Genomic DNA, 19,546 nt, shown 5'->3' on the forward strand with positions numbered 1-19,546 from the left:
GCTGAACACCTGCATTAACTGTTCCTCATTTCCAATTCAAATATCAGTGAGGCAAAACAAAAGAAGGCTTATGAAAGGCGCAAAAGCCCTGTGAGATCCAGAGGCAGAAAAACAACAAGCACCATTTCAGGGCATTAAAGGACAGGAAGCTAGATGTTGGAGGGTCTAAAATCCAGCAGGTAATCCTGCAGATGGAATCGTCTGAGGCAGGAGAGCTACCACCCTGCAACTTTAACATGCATCCCTGCTCCAATGCGCCTCCGTCAAAGGAACTCTGCTCTGCTAATGAACCATTCATTTGGTCCAAGTGTTGGAGAAGGAATGCCCTCTGGTCTGGAGGAATGGATCCTCTCAGGAGGTCTGAGAACTCCTCCATGGTGTCACAACAAGATGCAAACCCAGCTCTGCATCAGCATCATGCAGCTCTGCATCTTTGCAGAGCTGCATGATGCTGATGAGGGAACTCTGGTGTGTTGGAGGGAGCAGGAATGCTTCTCGAGGCTGCAGAATTAGCTCTGGAGGACTAGAGTTGGGCGTAGCTCAGTCGTCATGTGTGATGCAAAGCAGCCGATGCAACAGAGTGAAGCAGTGTTTCCCTAAGACACACTGCCCTGCATGGGTCAGATGTTTCTCCGCTTTAATCGCACTTGATTCAAATGACAGCAGTTCAGACAAGGCATGTTATTCTAACATCAATTAAAATCAGGCATGTTACAGAAGGTAAGCATCACAAATCAAAACATCAGGAGGAATGTTCTGTGATGGACTGGCAACCTGTGTAGGGTGTGCCCTCGTCTCTTACCCATTGAATGCTGGAGATTGGGACCAGACCCCGGAGATGGATAGATGAATGGACAGATGGATGGATAGAAAGACTTTATTATTGTGCTGTTACTCAAGATTTGGAAGAATGGTTCCATTGAAAGAAGCTCCTACTGCTGCAGTAGACCAAGATATTTGGACAATTTCATTGCCCCAACTTTGTGGATGAAGGGCCACTTCCTGTTGCAACATGATATACCGATACACAGAGCAAGGCCTCTGAAGACTTGGTTGAGTGAAGAACTTGACCGAATAAAACAACTTTGGGATGTACTTATTATTGTTTTCTGGCAATGAGTTGGTGTGTTTTGGTGTCTGGAAAACGAAATGTTTCAAAAACCTCCTAATCGTGGCATTACTATTTCCGGGCAGTGCCCTGTTACTAAGCAACTCAAGCATATGAGTTTGTTTGTTCTGCTGGTTTTGCTGCTGTATGCGCATTACAATGGCTGCTGGAGAAGACAAGTTCAGAAACCACTCGCTGCTTTTTACATGGTTGCTCAGGATCAAATATGAATCACTGCACCATTCCACGTCTGTTTACAGCCATTTTCACGTTCATAAAGTGTAAATAGAGTTAGGGGTGTGGCCAGCAGCAGCTTATTTGCATAATAGTAAAACATTTTGAAATAGCTCAACCTGAAAGGAGCTGAGAAAGTACAATCTCATTATCTGAGGGTGCTTTTGCACAAATAATGTAATAAGTTTTGCATAAACCGATCATAACTTGTGTTAAAGGAAGCATAAAATAGATCTTTAAACAACATTCACTGAGCAGAGCCTAGATTAACTACTTCCCCTTTCCACTCCTGACTTCAAACAGCGCTTCACCTTATTAACATTTTATTCAGTCACTAGGCAGAGAAATGAAGCCTCCTCCAGCTCTAAACCAGCAGGATTCAATGTGTCCTGGAAGGATCTTAAAGCAACGGTACAAAACGTCCCGGTTAAAATGGGACAGAAAAGGAGGCAGAACCGGGGAGCCGAGACAGTTTGTGCCTTCAAAGACCCCACTATCCATGACAAATACATTTCATTAATTAAAAATTTATTACAAATGATATCTAAAATGTAGAACAGTTGCCTTTGAATATTATGCAGACAATAAAACTTTTGACGAAATCTAATTTATGAATGAATAAATAACAAAAACTGAATATTGTGAAATATTTGCCAGTTTAAAAGTATAAAAAAAAGTATGCACATTCCTTTAGTAAAGTTTCTAATATTATGTCAGAACTTAAACACAAAGCTGATGAACCGCCTCAGTGGTGAAACTCATAACTGTTTCCACTGACAGCAGTCAGTAAATATTAGTGGTTAATATTTAATGCAAGTATGGTTAAAATGGAGAAAATGTGTTGATGTTTTTACCTTCTGTCATTTGTACTTAAATGAAGATCCTCCTCAGTGTTGACCTTCTCACATAGTTTTGGGATATCAAACTCTATGCCGATGATATTCATGTTTACCTCATTGATTTACTGCAGCTGATCCTTAAACCGCCAGCAAACCTTATGAAGGTTTTTTTTTAGCGTCAGTAACTCTGTCACCACTTTGTCCTGCAGGATGGATTCCTGTCAGGAGTTTGAAGTGATGGTTCACACCTCACCTGGTTCCACCTGTGGGACCTTCAACCGTCTGCGTCTCAGTTTGATTGGGTCGCAAGGTGAGACTCCGCCCATCACAGTGAATGACGACCATCATCTGCTGCCTGGATCTGTGAGTTTCATCAGTAATCGTTCTGATGGGGTGAAGTGATGCTCCGCTAATATCTATTCTTTTTGAGGCTGAATTTTTGCAAAGCTGTTAAGGTTTTTCCTAATGGTGTCCGTTCTCCTAGACATGCCTGGTCCAGGTCCGGCCCAATGGCCCACTGGGTCGGGTGGTTCTGGTCCGACTCCAGCTGGAGGTGCGGACTGGATTCCCCAATGTGGACTGGCACTGCAACAGAGTAGAGCTCCGCCAACGGGTTAAAGGTCAGGAACCAAGGCCCGACGGTTCAGAAACAAAGGTGTTCTTGTGCGACAAGTGGCTGCGGACAGCAGATGGCGACGTGGAGCTGCGCAGTGGAAAGCGTGAGATTATTTTTGGTCCCTTCAGAACCAAGCTTCAGCTTCTTACAACCACTTCAAATCCATCTGACTGTGTCCCTGCTTTTCCTGTCATTGCTCCAGTGTGTTTGCTGGCGGAGGAAACTGAAGAGCGAGTGAAGCAACAGCGACTCGGCCAGCTGCAGCGGCAGCAGCAGCACATCAGGTGCAACGCATCAGGCTCCGGAAAAACTGTCCAGGCCATTGCCTTTCTATGAAGCTTGATTCTCACCTGCCTTCAGTGTGCTACCTGGGATTTGTCCCATTCAGTTTGATTTTTTAAAGATGAATTTAAACCAGGCCAATTGGTCATCATTCACATATCTTCGTTCAGATACGTGAATGAAGACGTTGTATCTGACCAAACTGTAGTCTGCCAATGCCAATGGAAGGGAACAAACCTATTCAGTCTGTGTTGCTCATGCTTCCAAAATTAGAACAGGAAGAATGTTTTAGACATTTTATTGTTGGAAAAGAAGTTGGTTGGCTCGGCTCTTTGTAGTTGAGAATAGTCGTTTACAGTGCAGGAAATCTCTGGCAGCCTTCATCAATCAAGATGGTGCATTACAGATGTCATAGCCAAACTTAAGCGACTGGTTGAGATCAGAATCAAAAGTTTCAAACATTATTTCACCTCAAGTGTTGAGTCATTTCTAAACAGTCAAAGCTCCCGACTGACTAGGAACTGGCTTCAGAGAACAGAACAAAAATCAAGTACCTGAAGCAGAACAGTTCCTCAAAGTACAACAAGGAACTCGCTCTTCAGTTCTGTGTAACTGAACATAGACCAAAAAGACGTGAATTAATGTTCCTGAGAAGACTTGAAGGTATCAAACTCTGATGATGATCTCCATCCTAGACCAGGGTTTGCTCTAGAACTGGGTTTATACCTGATCTGACCTGAACTCTCCCCTGTTAACAGGTGGGGTGTGTTTGTCGAAGGCGCTCCTCAGTGCCTCGATCTCAAGAGTCTGTCCGATCTCGGGCCGAACCTGAGCTACACACACATCAGGTAAGACCCAGATATAGTCTGAGTCAGCAACGGACGTCCCTGATCTACTTCCTGTTCCTGTGCAGCAGTCCATCCATCGACTTGCACTACCTGAAAGGCTTCGCCGGCCGGACCGAATCCTGGAGCAGCTTCTCTGAGCTGGAGACCGCCTTTGCCTTCAGTGGACATCAGAACAACATCGCCAGTAAGAACCAGAACCGCCCAGCTCACTTAGTCACCGACCTGTCACACAACGCTGATTAAACTAATATTTGTACTTGTTTTGTAACTGGATAGTGGCTAACACATTATTGGCATGTGACCTTCTGGTTCGCTCTATAACATTGTTTAGAAAACTTTATGGTTAGAGTCTGTGACCAAACCTGACATGATGTTCAAAGCATCAGATGATCCGTCCTTAATGATCCAAAGAAAGGACAAAGATATTTGGGAGAATTTTATGCTACCACTGTAAGTGGAATGGTTCCGGGACAAACGCTTTCTGTTCCAACATGGCTGAACTCCAGTCAACAAAGCCAGGTTGACAAAGACACGGAGGAAGGAGTTTGGTGTACTTCACTGGCCTGACCTCAAACTTATGACTGTGAGCCAGGATTCATTGTCCTACATCAGTGTCTGACCTCCCTGACGAACCTGAAGAAGGAAAAGGACTCCTTGTGGAAGACTCGTTCTAGACAAGCAGGAGCTCTGGCTGCTAACAGTGGACCAACATTATAGTAAACTGTAAGTTAAGATCAGGATTTCCATCAGGTTCATGTGAGTCCGTGAAGACGGCGAACTTGTTAGCTGTGCTGCTAATGGAGGTGCTTGGTGTTTATCTGCTCCTCGTCTCTGGATGTCCTCCTGCTCAGCTGTCTTTTGTCTGTCCAGAGTTTGTGAAGGCTCACTGGATGGAGGAGTGGTATTTTGGCTATCAGTGTCTGAACGGCTGCAACCCTTTGCTCCTGAGTCGGACGCACCTCATCCCTCCGAACCTGGCCGTCACCTCTGACATGCTCCGCCCCTTCCTACCTGCAGACTCCTCCCTCGAAGAAGAGCTCCAGGTAACTTTGCAGTTCTGTGATTTGTGGCTGCGGTTGTATTCTATGTCAGAAACTCGATGCTTCCCGGTTAGAGAGGGAACATTTACCTGCTGGACTACAAGCTTCTGGACGGGCTTGAAGCCAACCAGATCAATGGAAAGCAGACGTACCTGTCCGCCCCGCTGTGTCTCCTCCACCTGAACCAGCAGGGACAGGTGGTCCCCATCGCCATCCAGGTGAGCTCACACCCAGCCCAGGTGGAAAACCCTGCTGCTGACCCAGAGTGACACCCTTCCTGTAACCCTAAAGCTCCAGCAGACGCCCGGCCCGCAGAACCCGGTCTTTCTGCCCTCTGACCCCACCTGTGATTGGCTGCTGGCTAAGATCTGGGTCCACAGTGCCGACTTCCAGGGTCACCAGCTGGTCTCCCATTACATGCGGACCCATATGATGGCGGAGCTGTGCTGCATCGCCACGCTGCGGCAGCTTCCAGAGCATCACCCTCTGCACCAGGTGAAGACCAGCCGCCACGCCTGGAAGAGTAGAGCTACTCTTTAGTCTGTGTTAAATGGCTGGAAGACCTGATATGTTTGTTAAATCTAACAGTTTTCAGAACATGGCGCAGCATCATCTGGTTGCAGAAGAGCTGAACTCATAAATCCTGTCTGAACTTCAGAGGCTCTGTTCTCATGTTATCCTTCAGGGTTCATGTCTAGATTAGCCAAACCATGGAAACCATAAAATCTAATTATTCAGTTTTTTAAAATCTCATCCTCTTGTAATTATTCTGGTTTCTCCAGCTGCTGATGCCTCACATCAGGACGTCTCTGCAGATCAACATGCGGGCGCGAGGGTCGCTGCTGGCCGCTAACGGCCCCTTTGACCAGGTATTAGCTCACTGCCCAGGGCGCCACTCTGTCTGGGGGCAGCCACAGCACTGAGTTGTTAAATGTCCTGAATAACTGTTATTATGGGATGCAGTTTGTAAAGTTAGAGTCAATAATTTGTTTTATTTAGCCTGTCAAAAGAGAGAAAATGCGGGGTCATATGTTATTTATTCATTCACAAATGTCCCAATTTAAAACTAAACATTTTGTTAGAAAACTAAATATTTGGTTGAAGCTAAATATTTAAATTGGAGCTAATTGCTTAAACTGGATCTAAATATTTAGTTTGTTTATGAATTTAGCTTGTTAATTACATATTTACTTTGAAATTGGCATTTACAAATTAATAACATGCTGATTGAAAATTGTTTTTTTTGCTCTTATGAATAAAAAACCCAAATTATTGCTGTTAATTTTTGACTGTGACGCTTTACTAAAATCAACACCGTTTTAAATTTAAGATTTAGAATACCTTTTAATGAATATGTTCCTTTTTTTAATTAGAACCTCCTTAATTTTAGAAAAGTGTAGGAATTGGGGCAGAACGATCTGTTCCCTCAGGGCTGTAATGGCCTGGTTCTGGTTCTGCAGGCGGTGGGTTCTGGCCTGAAGACCATTCCAGACATCCTCCGCAGAGCTTCGGCCACCATCCACTATCGGTCCATGTGCGTTCCTGACGACCTGGTGGACCGCGGCGTAGACAAACTGCCTCACAGCTTCTACGCTCAGGACGCCCAGAGGATCTGGGACGCGCTGTACAGGTAATCGAGCGCACCCCTGCCTGGTGGTGCGGTGGTGAACGCCTGAAGGACGGCTCAGGTCTGTGTGCCCGGCAGGTTTGTCCTCGGCTGGGTCCAGCTGTACTACATAGGAGACAAAGACGTCCAGAATGACTCCGAACTCCAGAACTGGATCACCGACATCAACACACACGGATTCTCACAGAACGCAGGTTGGTTCCCAGCATCCGGTCACTGCAGAGGTCCAGTTATGGTTAGAGAACATCTGGACAGAGGAGAGTGACCATGCTGAATCTAAAGCTTAATGTTTCTCAGAAGTGCAGCAATGGTTGGGTCTCATGGAGAAGCAGAACCATTTTCCCAAGCCTGGCTGCAGTTCCTCGTTTTTTATTCTACTTCCTGTCACCTCCAGGGTTTCCTCCGTGTTTCCAAACCAAAGAAGAACTTTCCAAGTTTGTGACCATGGTGATCTTCTCCTGTTCCGCTTTGCACGCCGCTGTCAACTTCTCCCAGGTCAGTGGACACGAGACAGAAACTTTCAGGACGGGTTTGAACACAAACACAAAGCAGCAACTAAACTATGGAAAATACAAACTAATTTCTGTTAAAAGAAATTTAAAAAAAGGCAAATCAAGCTCTGGTTCTGCAGAAGTCCCTGTTGTGGAGCACCATAACGTAAGCTAATACGAACCAGCCATCCCAACACAGCATTCAAATGAAGCTAATGTGCTAAATCCAACCATGATGATCCTGCCATGTGTCAGTAATACAACAGAAACGTTTTGCTACCAGCTGCTCCAATGTGCTAAAACAAAGTGAAAGCTGCACTATTTCTCTGTGAACAGACGGTAAACCTTCTGCGGTTTGTCTCTCTGCAGCTGGACTTTGCTCTCTGGATGCCCAACTGCCCGCCCGCTATGATGCGTCCTCCCCCGCAGGCTAAAGGCGCCATCACAGAGCAGGACATCATGTCCTCCCTCCCGGACATCAACTCCACCAACCGCATCCTAACGACACTGAGCATGCTGTCACAGCCTGGCGTTGACTTTGTGAGGCTCGTTCTGTTGGAAAACGAACCAATCGCACCTCAAACATTTTCATTTTCGGATCATTTTCCGACCAGTTTCCATGTTAATAACAGGAAACGACCATCAAGACGTCTCCGCCGATTCTCCTTCTTCCTGTAAAGTTTCTGTGTCTCCCTCTCCAGGTTCCTCTGTGTCACTACAGGGAGGCCGTCTTCAAAGTCGACGCCCACCGCAGACTGCTGGAGGAAGTGCAGGCGGAGCTCCAGGCCATTACTGATGACATCACAGAGCGCAACAGGCACCTGGAGCTGCCATATACGTACCTGTGTCCTTCCGGCATCGATAACAGCGTCGCCATTTAAACTCCATCGACTGCCTCCTGGTCTTCAGATATTAACCGTCTTTACTGCAACTTGATGTTTCTATAACTCACTGTCCTTTAAAAAGTAACTTTATAGAGACTATATTGTTTCATATTTACTAAATCTGATCGAGATTCTCCACCTTTTCTCTTAGCTGCTTCTGCCGTCTGAGGAAATTCACCAAAAACAACCAATCAAAGCAAAAGGGCGGGGCTTAGTGCTGTTAATCAACCTTATTAAAGCACTGCTAAATGTGCTGGTGGCGGAGAAGCAAATTGCGGAAAGGAAAACCGTGCCATGCTAGCTGTAGCATAGCTAGCATGGCTCTTTGTTAGAGCTAGAGGGGCGTGCGAGAGGTGGACAGTTTTAACAAATATGTCAATAAATAAAAGTCACTTAAAGCAGATTTGACCGTGAGGTGGACAAACTATGGAGAACTCAGGACTTTACCAAAACGCTGGACTGATAAAGGTTTTACTGCTCATATCCTGTTTGGTTCTGTGTTTCAAGCTAACTGCTTTCATATTCATGCTGACCGGGTTCTGTTTTCACAAGCTGCTTGCGCTCAACCAATAATACATTATCTCCATGAAGGATGGTCGTTCCCACAAGGTGGCGCTCTGCTGCCTGAACAGACACGCTCTGTCCCTTCAATTAGTGTATTTCAATTGTCAATAAAGTTTTTAAGTGACCTAGTCAAAGTCTGGGCTTAAATTCAATTGAGATTACCTTAAGTTGCCGGAAAATGAGGCAATGTGAATTGAACCAATTCAGCGAAGCAGAGCAGGTCAAAGTTCATGCACAGGGAGGAACAAGCAGTTGTTGGATTTAGGGGTTGATTGATTTTCTCAGCTGCTCAAGCTGGTCTGGATTATTTAACCTTAATAAACCATCAACTAGAAAGTAGTTTTTATGTTTTGTGATTGAACATTTAAATATGATTGAAAAGAAGAAAAATCAACTGATCCATGGTTGAAAACGTTCTCAGCTCATTGGATCCTAACAGTTTTTATTTAATTTTTCCAGTTTTTCTTTTTCTCTGATTGGTCGGGCGGCGCTGAGCGCAATAAATAAACAGACACGATAAAAACACGCGGCGCTAACGGTGAAGGGAAACATGCAAATAAACTCCCGCAGTCCAGAGGGGAACTTCCTGTTTTATGGTGACATATTTCCGTCCTTCGCCAACAGAAATAAGCAGCACGTTGAGCCTGAAACAGATCTAATCTGGTTCTGCTGATAGGAACTCGGAACCAGAATATCTGCGTTTGTTTTCATGGCAGCTGCTCTCTGCAGTTACTCACCTGTCTGGCCTGCAGATGTCGTCAGGTGTTCAACCAATCAGAATCAGCCTCTGCTCTCCTCTGCTCTGAACCAGGAAAGTTTCTCCTTGACTTGATCTTGTTGGTTTTTGACGTTTGGAAAACATCAGGAACTTTTAGTCATCAACGGCTCCTCAGAATCCAACATGGCGGCTGTTGCTACGAGACGAGCAGCGAGAGAAAAGCTGAGTGTATAAAATCAACTTCATGCCTTCAGTCTGAGCCGCGGTGCTGCAGTTCTCATGTTAAACGGTAGGGGGCGGAGCAATCAGCGTCTCTGCAGTTACTGACTGTTCTGATTGTTTTTGTTATTAAACCAACACATGAACTGGTTTCCTTCTCTTTGACACTCAGAATAAAGACAGAACGTTACCAGAAAAAAGTCATAAAATTCAGAGAAAAAAATTGTTATCCTTTGATTTTGTCCTCTGATCTTTACAACTTTATTCTCATGTTTTGTCTTCATTCTCGTAATTTAAAAACAGACATGGCCATCTCTAATGCTCTGTGGTGAGGCCAATGTGTCTGACCAATATTACTAACAGTTAGCATGCTAGCTGTCGCTGGTTAAGCATGTTTCTCCGTTCAGCATCATGTCTGGATGAAGACGCCATGTTTGTTTCAGCTGCTCCAACCCGTTGAGTCAGGCTGCAGTACCTGCACCGACCACCAGGTGGCCCAAGAGCAGCTGCCTGAGCTGATGCTGATAGGTCTGCTGGTAAAGATGAGACAGAACCTGCAGACTTTTAAACATCAGCCTGTATTGTAGAATCACAGCAGGAACTCTTCAGTGTCTGGACTGGACCGACCCGGACCGGACAGGATCGGACCGGGTCTTTACATTCAGTAACCTGGAGAGGAAGGACAGCAGTGCTGATTGTAAACACATGAAGCCGCCTGAACCTTTAAATACTCCAGAAACAATGAGGTAACACTTTAAGAAGCGACTCCGGTTCAGAGCGGGAAATAAAATAAAAACAGCAGGTAGACGTCTGCAGCTTGGTGCTGATCCGAGGGAAACGGGGCCGGTTCCGGTTTCCAGAACCCGTCTGCCTGCCGGGTGTCCCTCCAAATCAGCAGCAAACTGAGCAAAACCTCCATAATACTCTGTTAACGTTCAGGAAATGTTCTGGACCTGTAATGCTGCAAACACTTTAAAACAATAAATATTCATCAGTCTCTGAGTGGACGGAATGTTTCCACCATCAGCGCTTCCAGTCCTCAGTAGCTTCACATCTGGTGGTTCTGGTCCAGCTGAGCGGCCTAGCTGACCGGGTCCACCACCAGAACCTTGCACTCCCGCTTGGCGATCTTATCCACGGACAGCAGCGTCTTGTCCTGCGGCGGCAGGTAGAGCGGCCGGCCGACCGGGGAACCGACCGGCGGCGTGATGGCCCGCCGCTCCATGGCGCTGCCCGTCCTGCACACACACACACACCGGGAGGGATTACCATGGAGACAGGTCATCCTCCTGATTTTACATCTGGACATGTTTTACCTCATGATGTGCGATCGGGACGGCTGCTGGTGGGAGAAGGACTGCGATCGGCCCAGACTGGCCTGGTGCCGGTCCAGAAGGTCCCGCACAGCGGGGCTGGACGGGCTGTTTTTACCTGGGGACCAGAGAATGGTGAATGATGTTAGTAAACAATAACACACTCAGAGCATTTTACACTAGATCCACCGTCACAGATCAACCTGGGTTGAGTGCCTGGCCCGGAGGCACTTGTGTTGTGTGTTAGGGTAGATCGTCGTTTGGCCACTCCGATCTAAATCAAGGATTTGCCCAGACTGGGAGCGTGACGCAGCCTGTTGAATGTGACCGGTAGCCAATCAGAAAGCGCGGATTCTCCTCCTGCTTTCTGAGGGGAAACATGGAGGGAATCCCGAACAGCTGACACGGCGCAACCCGAAGTCCAGCAGACATCGGAGATTATATGTGGAAACATGAATGTTTAACCAACATTTCAGGCAAAGAAAATATAAATAACTAAGGGAGGAGTTGGAGTGAAATTTCTACCAGTGAACCCGGTAACTTTTCAGCTGTTCTTCGTTAACGTAACTAGGTTATAATGATGTTCATTCAGTCAGACTGACATTAGCCACATGCATTGCAGGCAGATTGTAGTAAGGAATTGATTAATGCCTGGTTTAAAATTAGTGAACTGGACTTATTATTTTGTGTCCATTGTTGGACACAACACAGTTCCGATCAAACCGTTATAGCTAGGCTTTCTGTCGGCTAATGTGTCTCTCAGGTTCTGATAATGGGCCGACAATCCGCGACATCAGATTGTGCAGCGCGCGCTGGGCATTACACTAAGGAAATAAGGAAGGAAGGGTCAGTGGAGAACACCGGAGTTGAGCCTTTTTTCCATTTAGTGTCATCAACAGTAAGAGAAAAAGGCAGGAAGAAACAATATAAATAATTGAAATGAGGTCGATAGTTTTAACTTATCGTGCGATTAATTGATTTATCGCGACAGGCCTACTGACCACTTCTCCCTTCTTTCTCCTACTACTCTCCAATTTGCATCATTTGCTGTTATTTAAAGTGTTAACTTTTAGTTTTCTCTGTTTTTCCTGGTTGTTCTGTTTAGATGATCAAATCGTAGTTTTTGAAAACAATCAGATTTAGTTCCCAGATTTAGTGGAACAGATCAGATTTGGGCCGCATTCGCCTGCTCCCATGTCAGAACCAGAACCAGAAGCTGGACGGAGGAAGTGGTTCTTACGTGACAGCGGCCGGGCGTCAGGCGGCGGATTGGAGACAGAAGCGGTGAACTGAAGCTTCAGCTTCATGTGCTGACTCAGCTGGAAGAGAAGGAAACACCAGAGAACTCAGACGACATAAAGCTGATAGAGAAAAAACTGGAAACATTTAATTAACAGAAAAAAAGTGTTGTTTTTTTATGAAAGAAAACCTGGAGACAAGTTAAATTACTGCATAGAGAACATTTCATTTTATTGAAGAACTAAAATAAAACGAAGTGTAGACATTCTGGGTCAAAAAATAAAGATTTCATAAACTAAAAAGATAAAATGCCACATGTTTTGCACATAATGTCTCACTTTCTTCTACTACTCTCCGTTTTGCATTATTTTGCTGTTATTTCTACTTTATGCTCAGTTATTTTTCTCTCCATATCAGCTACATCCGGTCTGGGCCTCTGATTGACTGATTCCACTGTTGCCCTCTGCTGGTCAGGAGGAGTGACGCTGCAGGTCAACGACTGGATTCTCTGTTGGGTTTCCTTAGATGGCAACTTTTTATGAACCCATCTGAATAATAAACTGAGTTTAAAGAACGGAATGATGACGAGGATGAAGTGGAATGAATGTCTGACTGAACTGAAGAGAGTTTTTGTTTTGCAAAGTGCCTCTGGACAACATCAATGGTGATATGATTGAACTGATTGTAGCGGCGGCAGCAGTAACAGCGGTAGCACTAGCGGCGGCGGTCCACCCACCTCGTACAGTCCTGGTTTCAGGATCTGGAAGGACACGCTGAAGGACAGAGTGCTTCCTCTGCGGCAATGGCCCAGGTTGCTGAGCGGCGTGTGACACACTACGGCGGCCAGCGCTGCGTCCTCGCCCCGACCGCGACCTGGACACATCCAGAACCGGGTCACAACAGAACCACCTCCAGCAGATAAAACAACATATTTACCGAAAAAGAAGATGTTTTTATTTTAATATTTAAATCTTTTTTCAGTTTTGGATTAATTTCTCTGTGTTGGTCTTTCAGCAAACGGCTTTTTAGAGTCTCTAAACTCCAGTTATTGATTAATCGATTACTGAATTAGCTGATTGTTATTTCAATAATCGATTAACCTGATTAATCGTTTCAGGGTTTTCCAGATGTTTTCTCTGGATAAAATTAATTTTATGACTTTTCTTGTTTCTGATCCGATGAGCAGGGAGAAACCGGGTGATGTTTTCCTGTTTGGATCAGAAAGGAAAACGTTTGTCTGTCACAGAAGAAGAGAGCGACGTCTACAGGAAGTTAGAGACCGGTGTCGGTGCGAACCAACCTTCAGGGGTCCAGACGAGCCGGACGGCCAGGAAGTCCTGCAGGTTGTTGATCAGAACGTATTTGACCTTGAAGTGCTCTTTGACCTTGACGGAGCTGGGGCAGCTGGCGGTCATGACGAACCGCGGCCGGTCCAGACGGATGCTGGGCAGCCTGGAGGAGAGGCGGGGAGAATGGAGTTACAGGTCCAGTACCAGGCCTGGTTCTGGTCCGAAATCCAACCCAGCAGAACCAGAAACACTCAGAAAGACAAAAACAGGATGGAGAAAGTAGGCAGAGGTAAAAACTGTAAACAATAGAATTAAATTGTTTTTTGAGTTTCAGAGGTTTCAGTTCTGCTGTTTGGAAAGCTGATTGGGTCAGAGTGTCACCTGGTGGCCATTCGCAGTACTGCAAGTGACCGCTCAGTAAATCAGAATAAAAAGACAAAAAACCCATCTGTTTTCATCAACAGAGATCCAGAGATCGTCATAACATCAAGCATCACTCATCAAGTCTAAGCTGGAATTATTTACCTGTAGTGGGTGTAGATGCAGTTGGTGAACGGCATCTTGGGAGTGGACCACTGCAGAACCGCCACCAAAGGAACCTCAAAGCCCTGAAAACACAGAGGAACCCGGACTGAACGGCTCATCCTGATGATGGAGGCCTGACTCTGTCGCCGTGGAGACAGGCCTCCGCATCAGCAGCAGAGTTTGCTCCAGTCTGACTCTTTGTCAGGATGAGAGGAAACGTCTCAGTGTTTCTCAGACGTTGATAATCAGTAACGTTGGGCTGGCGAACCGACCTCGTTAGAGTCGTCCTGCGGCACGTCGTTCAGGTGCAGCTGGAACAGGAAGTCGTGCTCCTCCAGGGCGCCGAGCATGCTGGGAAGGCGGCAGGCCCTGCTGTCCAAGCGGCAGAAAGACGCCATGCCGACCTCACCGGACTGATGGCTGCAGGAGAGGGCAAGAGTCAGAGCTGCTGCTGACCCTTGACCCTGCTGCTGACCCTTGACCCCGTTACGTACCAGACGTTGTCCACCAGCAGCACGGAGCCGTCCGGCATCATGGGAAGGTACGAGGCGTTCAGGTTGGGCAGAATTCGGACGTCCCGGATGCTGAGCTCCTCCTGGGAAGATTCATTCAGGACTGAGAGGAAACCAGTTAGAAACCAGTCAGGATGGATGGAGAACAGATTCTGAGATGCATTCAGGTCTGGACTTGGCCATTCAGGGTGTGGATACTTTGGATTCAGTCAAACCTTTTAGGACGGCGAGATGTTTCCCAGAAACCGTCATCTGCTTGCAGCGGACGGTGGGAGGCGGCAGGACGGTCAGCGTGGTGCTCACTGCAGACAGAACCAAACAGAACCATCGTCACATCATTATTCTGCAGGCTTTCGCCTCATCTGGGTTAGAAACACTGCCACTTGTGTCTGAAGCTGGTACTGCACCAGGAAATATCATTGCATGCAAAAAGGACAGTAGAAAATTTTTATGCAACACACAACAGTAAATACTTAATGGACTAACTGCTGAGCATTAAGCCCGACATCCTGCTGCTGCTTCCACTAAACACCATGTTGGTTTAGCGCTTCAACGTTAGCTTCTACTAAATCCCGTGTTGGTACAGTCTATTGTTAGCACAACTAATGTTTATGATTGGTTCTTTAGGGTTAGCTCAGCAAGCTACTTAGCTAGCAGTGCACAGCACTAACTCCTCTTTCTGTCTCTACATGGCTGCAGGTGGTTCTGGGTCATCGGAACGGTTCTGATGAAACTATAAAGTGAAGCTGGAACCTTCAGACCGTTTGGACCGACTAGAGAGTAGGAACTACAGTGGGAGAAGTGATCTTCTTGGCTCTGGTTCTCGCTGGTTAACATGAAACCTTCAAACTGCTGACACTTTCATCAGAACCGAAACTGGAGCGGATCCAGACTTTATCCCAGAACTCCTCACCAGGCAGGACAGACAGGTTTTTTTAATCACAGCGGGAGGGGGTGTGGGGGCATTACAAGTGCAGACAGGTGCAGCAGAGCACAGGTGTGTGTCATACCCTGAGCCTTGAAGGTGTTCAGGTCGTGTCTGAAGGTGTGTGTGGGTTCTCGCTGCTGCAGGACGCTCAGGTATCCCAGCTCCTGCACCTCCACCTTTTCTGCTTCCTTCTTCCACACCGTCACCATGACCTGCAGCAGAACGCAGCGTGAAGCTCCCAGGCCGAATACATCAGTACAACAGACTGAGGGCCAGCAGCTGCTGAGTCAAAGCTGCTTCTCACCAAACACAGAACAAACCAAACAAAGGCCGGAACAGGAAGCTCCACCTGCTCACCTTGACCTTCAGGGTGTTGACTGGAAGTTTGTCCAGAGAGACGGTGAGAGGGAAGATCACTTCGTCTGTCAGAACGACCGGCTCATCCAGAGGAGACTGAAGAGAAGAAGTTCAGAGCCGATGAAGACGGTGCATTAAAAACATGAACCAACCAAACCCTCTGAGCAACAATGTTCCCCTCCCGGCCTGTGGGGGCGCTGCACCGAGAACCACTGAAGGAAACAACACAAAAACCCCTGAAGACTTTTCACCAAATTTAAACTAAAATGGAGGCATCAGACTTTAGCGGTTGGAGGATTTATCTTTACTCCATTTCTCCTGCTTGCGCGAGGCTGAAGTATGAGCGTTGGTTTTATTTACCCAGAATGCCCTGCACTGGGTTTCCCTGTGTGAAAGGAATCTATAGAGAAGCGGATGATGGATCAGGATTTCCCCACATGTATAGTAAACGTTCCTCTACCTGAACCGGAGCCCTGCGGAACTCCCTGGCCGCCGTCCCGGACGAGTTGTGGATGAGGAGCGGCTTGCAGTCCCTGAAGCTGCGGCAGCGCGAGTCCACCCTGCTGCCCAGCGCTGCGATGGCCGCCTCCGCCGCCGCCATGTAGTCGTCCTCGCCGTCCTCGTCGCCGCTGCTCTGGTAGTCCTGGTGATGGTTGCCACGGTGACGGCTGTTCTCCCCCGGGCTCACGCTGGCCACGGCGCACAGAGAGCCGGCCAGCTCCCGCCACGCTCGGCTGCTGGGAGATTCTGTGCCGAAACCGGCCGCTGTGACGTCGGCGCCCCCTGCAGGGAGAGGACGATGAGCTTCATCAGACGATCCAGATGTTCTTAAATGTTATTAGACATCAGACTGTTGATCTTTGAGAGGGTGAACTCAGCCGAAACCTGTCACAGAAACACATTTTACTGGTCCTGAAATCATCCCAGATGTTATTGCGATATGATAATATTGCTGCTTTGAGACCATTTTCAAGTAATGGCATAAGAATAAGAACTCATTCTCAAATATCAATAAAGCTTCATTTCTAATGAGCATTTAACTCTGGAACACAGGAAACAACAAAAATACTAATTATGAAGACAAAAATGTAAAAAAAAAAGGATGTAGTTGAGACCAAAGCAGCAGACTGAAGAGGAATGCAGCAGATCATACAAACAAGAATGATTGAATTTGTTTTAATTTATCAATTCATTTATTGGCTAATTAATTTGTCAATTTAGTTACACAGATCGGATTTTGCTGACCCGTTCAGATCGCTGTGAGAAAGTGGGACCCGGGGCCCATCTGTGACCCGGGCCCTATGTGGCTGGAAAACATGATGCTGACCCTTTAAAATGATAATGGAAGAAAACAGGTGAGCTCTACAGATAATCTGAAGGCCCTCATGCGCCACAAGAGGAGCAGATCCTGAAAGATCGTCCCGAACAGCAGCTGGAGCCTCCAGAACCTCCGGCTGAGAACCTCAGCTGCAGCCCAGCAGGTCCAAAACGGCCCAGCAGCCGTGGTACCACCGTGACAGAGCTTAGTCAGCAGTAGAGTTAGGAAAGCATTCAGGACAAACAGAGACACGTCAGTCCAGGACTGAGACGTCCAGCAACGTCTCAGGAAGTCCAGAACCCGGAGAGAACTTTGCTTTACTGAATTAAAAACTAATGTTTATGGCTCTGATGCCATATTTTCGTTTCCTGACACTGGATGGGTCAGAATCACCAGAAGTAATTCATTTCAGACAGCTGAAATGAATTAGTTTCACTTTCTGGTTCAGAGTTTCTAAAATTATTTGGTATTTTTAGTGAGGCTGTAGTTTCTGGAGCCTCTGCTGCAGGCTCCGCTCGGCTCAGACTCAGTTCGGGCTCCGGTTCCGGTTCTGATGAATGACAGCGCTCTGATGACGGCGGTGTGTTTGTGTTTCAATGACCAGACGAACACGGAAATGATGCTTCCTCCATGTTGTTCTGCCTGGTTCTGCAGCAACAGCCCCAGGGAGATTCGGTCCGGGGACAGAACCCGGTCCGGCGCTGAACATTAACCCCAAAACCAGGAACACCGAGGCGTCCGAACGACGCAGAGGCCCGGCGAGACCCAGGAGAACCGGGTCGGATCCGGACCGGGTCCTCCAGCTCTCCGTCCCCCGCCAGTCCCCCCTTCCCCCCCGCCTTACCGGGGGCCTCGCTCGGTGTCGCCGCGGCGTCCCGGCAGCGTAGCACCAGCAGGAAGCGGACCGTCTCGCCCAGGTAGAGGTGGCTCCGGCGGGGCAGACTGCGGTACCGGGCCGGGTCCGACAGGTCCGTGATGGGCACAGCCGGGAAATACATGAAGTACTCGCACTGCGACTCCATCATCTGCACCATGGCGACGACCGGAGGAGGCTGAGCGGACCAGGACCAGGAGTCAACGGACCCCGACCAGAACAATCAAACACGACGACTTCCTGGTTCTTTCAAAACAAGAGCTCAGTAAGCGGATGGAAAACTCAGCTGCTCCCCACAGTGGCGAGTTCAACGAACTGCATCTGTTTTCACTGCTACATTTATTAGCAGGACTTTCTCTCCTCTATCAGAGAAAACTTTTATTCTCCCTTATGGATTTTTACGTTTTCTGATTTCTAGTTCTGGATGTAACAAGCATAACAAAAGTTTAACAAAATGTAAAACATAACATAAAAATTGTTTTGGTGTGAACTGGATTTTCACAACAGAATGAAGCTAAGATACCAGAAAAACTTTTTTTAGGTAGATTTTTGTTCTTATTAGGTTGGAATCTATGTTGTTGTTGTTTTTATATTATTTTCCACAAATCTCAACATTTCATAGAAGAAAATTTATCCATCTGCTTTTCTTCTCATTTTAAAATCAAATAGTAGAAGTCAAATAAAATTGTGGTTTATTTAAAAGATAAACTGCAGCCTAATGTCAATGACATTTACAGTGACTTGTTCTGCTATTTATGGATGATAAAAATAAAAATTTAAAAGTTGTCAATCAGCTAGTATATGATTATACTAGCTGATATGTGACAATGTTGTAGGGATGCGCAATTGTGATCTTCAGTATTAGAGTTGTTTAGCTTCATATATTTTTTATACGCTTAAAACATTGTTGGCTTTTGAAGACTGAAACCGACAGACAGACTTGAGAGCTCATGATGTTTTTAAATGAACAAGAACTGTTTTGTATTTGAAATAATGAAGCAATAGAATCTAAATTGTCATTCTGCATGTACTTGAAGTTAGAATAAACGGCAGCAAACAACGAGAAAGCATTTCCTGTAACTGTGTCATACATACTTGTATTGTACAATGATTTATATTTCATGTGGGCGAAATCCAGCCAATCGCACTTCAACATAAGAGCTGCATAAAATCAAATCCGTTGTTCTGTATGGTGCCAACTTGCACCAGTGTGGAAAGATGTTCAGCTATATTTGATTTTAGAAGTACCCCATGAATGCAGAGAAAGCTATAACTTATCAGTGTATCAACTGTATTCTGCCACAGCCTGACCTTTAAAGACATTCCTGATCTTGATGTGGTCCACAATGAAAAAGGGTTGATTTAGATGATCAGCCATAACATGGAGTCCAATTCCATAATATTTAATGGATGTCTCACATCTTGACTCCTTCTGTAGGTCGACTGTGTTACCGAGCTGCACGTAATCAGCAACATATCCTTAAATTTGATCACCGGATCAAATAATGTGTAATTTATTACACATTATTAAACATATGTGTAATAAATTAGTTTTATTTCTATAACAAGATCTTGCTATGGAAACAAAACTTTTTAGTCCATCAGCTGCCAGTCATTATTATGTTCAGTAAACAGGAAGGCACAAACGCATCAAAGGTGAAAAAAAAATTATGTCCCATATTTACAAAATTAGTTTCACTCAAGTTAAATGAATTTCAGAA

At 46.2% G+C, this 19,546-nt stretch overlaps 3 protein-coding genes across 9 annotated transcripts in view; 1 reads left to right on the forward strand and 2 right to left on the reverse strand.

Moving 5' to 3' along the window:
• The window catches only part of zgc:152891 (uncharacterized protein LOC767741 homolog), a 9,068-nt gene extending 611 nt beyond the window's left edge, over window positions 1–8,457 (forward strand). Inside the window, 14 exon segments of the mRNA XM_055046790.1 lie at window positions 2,391–2,544; window positions 2,666–2,900; window positions 3,000–3,081; window positions 3,838–3,927; window positions 3,993–4,111; window positions 4,798–4,970; window positions 5,042–5,185; window positions 5,259–5,462; window positions 5,750–5,836; window positions 6,428–6,597; window positions 6,673–6,788; window positions 6,989–7,089; window positions 7,455–7,625; window positions 7,787–8,457. Of these exon segments, the coding sequence (XP_054902765.1) occupies window positions 2,391–2,544; window positions 2,666–2,900; window positions 3,000–3,081; window positions 3,838–3,927; window positions 3,993–4,111; window positions 4,798–4,970; window positions 5,042–5,185; window positions 5,259–5,462; window positions 5,750–5,836; window positions 6,428–6,597; window positions 6,673–6,788; window positions 6,989–7,089; window positions 7,455–7,625; window positions 7,787–7,966 (2,026 nt within the window). The 3' untranslated portion in view covers window positions 7,967–8,457.
• LOC129370663 (rap1 GTPase-activating protein 2-like) overlaps window positions 1–9,554 on the reverse strand; it is a 44,443-nt gene extending 34,889 nt beyond the window's left edge. For 5 of the 7 annotated variants that reach the window (XM_055046785.1, XM_055046782.1, XM_055046787.1 and 2 more), the window contains exon 1: window positions 9,271–9,553. The gene's annotated coding sequence lies outside the window, so the exon portion shown is untranslated. Of the gene's footprint in view, window positions 1–9,270 lie in introns of all 7 variants that reach the window. The other 2 variants (XR_008607076.1, XR_008607077.1) reach the window with 1 other exon arrangement.
• A 478-nt stretch (window positions 9,555–10,032) lies between these two features.
• On the reverse strand, window positions 10,033–18,132 carry trappc14 (trafficking protein particle complex subunit 14). Its single transcript, XM_055046887.1, has 13 exons — window positions 17,796–18,132; window positions 16,094–16,416; window positions 15,634–15,729; window positions 15,359–15,488; window positions 14,564–14,650; window positions 14,331–14,451; window positions 14,109–14,256; window positions 13,837–13,919; window positions 13,323–13,474; window positions 12,759–12,895; window positions 12,024–12,102; window positions 10,787–10,901; window positions 10,033–10,708 (listed from the first exon to the last, which is right to left on the reverse strand). Exons 1-13 carry the CDS (start codon window positions 17,983–17,985, stop codon window positions 10,552–10,554), a joined length of 1,818 nt encoding a protein of 605 aa, XP_054902862.1. The 5' UTR covers window positions 17,986–18,132; the 3' UTR covers window positions 10,033–10,551.
• Window positions 18,133–19,546: the final 1,414 nt, after the last annotated feature.

The sequence above is a fragment of the Poeciliopsis prolifica genome, unplaced genomic scaffold, assembly GCF_027474105.1.
Source record: "Poeciliopsis prolifica strain line A6 unplaced genomic scaffold, Auburn_PproV2 SCAFFOLD024, whole genome shotgun sequence".
Lineage (NCBI taxonomy): Eukaryota > Metazoa > Chordata > Actinopteri > Cyprinodontiformes > Poeciliidae > Poeciliopsis > Poeciliopsis prolifica.

Bases quoted from the DNA above. Each gene is read 5' to 3' on its own strand.
- trappc14 (XM_055046887.1), bottom strand. From the start codon at position 17,985: ATGGTGCAGATGATGGAGTCGCAGTGCGAGTACTTCATGTATTTCCCG. The intron at 12,896-13,322 runs GTTGGTTCGCAC...GGATGTGTCCAG, and splicing joins GCTCGTCTGGACCCCTGAAG to GTCGCGGTCGGGGCGAGGAC. The intron at 10,709-10,786 runs GTAAAACATGTC...GTGTGTGTGCAG, and splicing joins TCCCGATCGCACATCATGAG to GACGGGCAGCGCCATGGAGC.